Here is a 569-nt window from a genome sequence, read left to right as displayed (position 1 = left end):
GAGGGCGCCCCATGAGCCCCCCCAGATGAGCCACGCAGCCAAGGGGGAGCCCCCCGGGGCCGGCATGGCGCAGGAGGGGCCGCCCGCCTTCTACCCCAGCCAGGAGCTCGACCTGTCCACCAAGGTGTACAAGAGGGAGTCAGGGAGCCCCTTCCCTGTGCTGGTGGACAGCAAGGGCAGCAAGGGCCACCTCCACGAGAGGGAGGAGCAGCCGTTTTTCAGGGAGAGCAGAGCGGTAGGAGAGGTCCGGGCTGTGAAAGAAGACAGGGAAAACTCTGACGACTCTGAGGAGGAGGAGGAAGAGGAGGAAGATGAAGTGACTTACAAAAGGGAGCAGATTATAGTGGAGGTAAACCTTAACAACCAAACCTTAAATGTGTCCAAAGGGGAGAAGGGTGTCCCCTCGCAGTCCAAAGAGACTGCTGTCCTTAAGAGCAGCAGTGAGGAAGAGGAGGGTGACAGTGGGGAAGAGGCCACGGAAGACAGTAATGATTATGAGGAGAATGAGAGGCAGAAGAAAAAGGAGAAAAGAGTGGAGAAGGGTGGTGTTGGCCAGAGGAGAAGCAGGA

General features: G+C 58.0%; 1 protein-coding gene across 1 annotated transcript in view; it reads left to right on the top strand.

Annotated features, from left to right (window-relative positions):
• Nucleotides 1–6: 6 nt before the first annotated feature.
• Nucleotides 7–569, top strand: part of ZNF652 (zinc finger protein 652) — a gene marked incomplete at its 3' end in the record, with an annotated part of 7,233 nt that continues 6,670 nt past the window's right edge. Inside the window, exon 1 of the mRNA XM_005431339.1 lies at nt 7–569. This exon is cut by the window's right edge and continues 269 nt beyond it. Within this exon, the coding sequence (XP_005431396.1) occupies nt 26–569 (544 nt within the window).

The sequence above is a fragment of the Geospiza fortis genome, unplaced genomic scaffold (genome assembly GCF_000277835.1).
Source record: "Geospiza fortis unplaced genomic scaffold, GeoFor_1.0 scaffold5123, whole genome shotgun sequence".
NCBI lineage: Eukaryota > Metazoa > Chordata > Aves > Passeriformes > Thraupidae > Geospiza > Geospiza fortis.
Note: the sequence above shows the minus strand (reverse complement) of the source record. Positions and strands in the feature narration are given on the sequence as shown.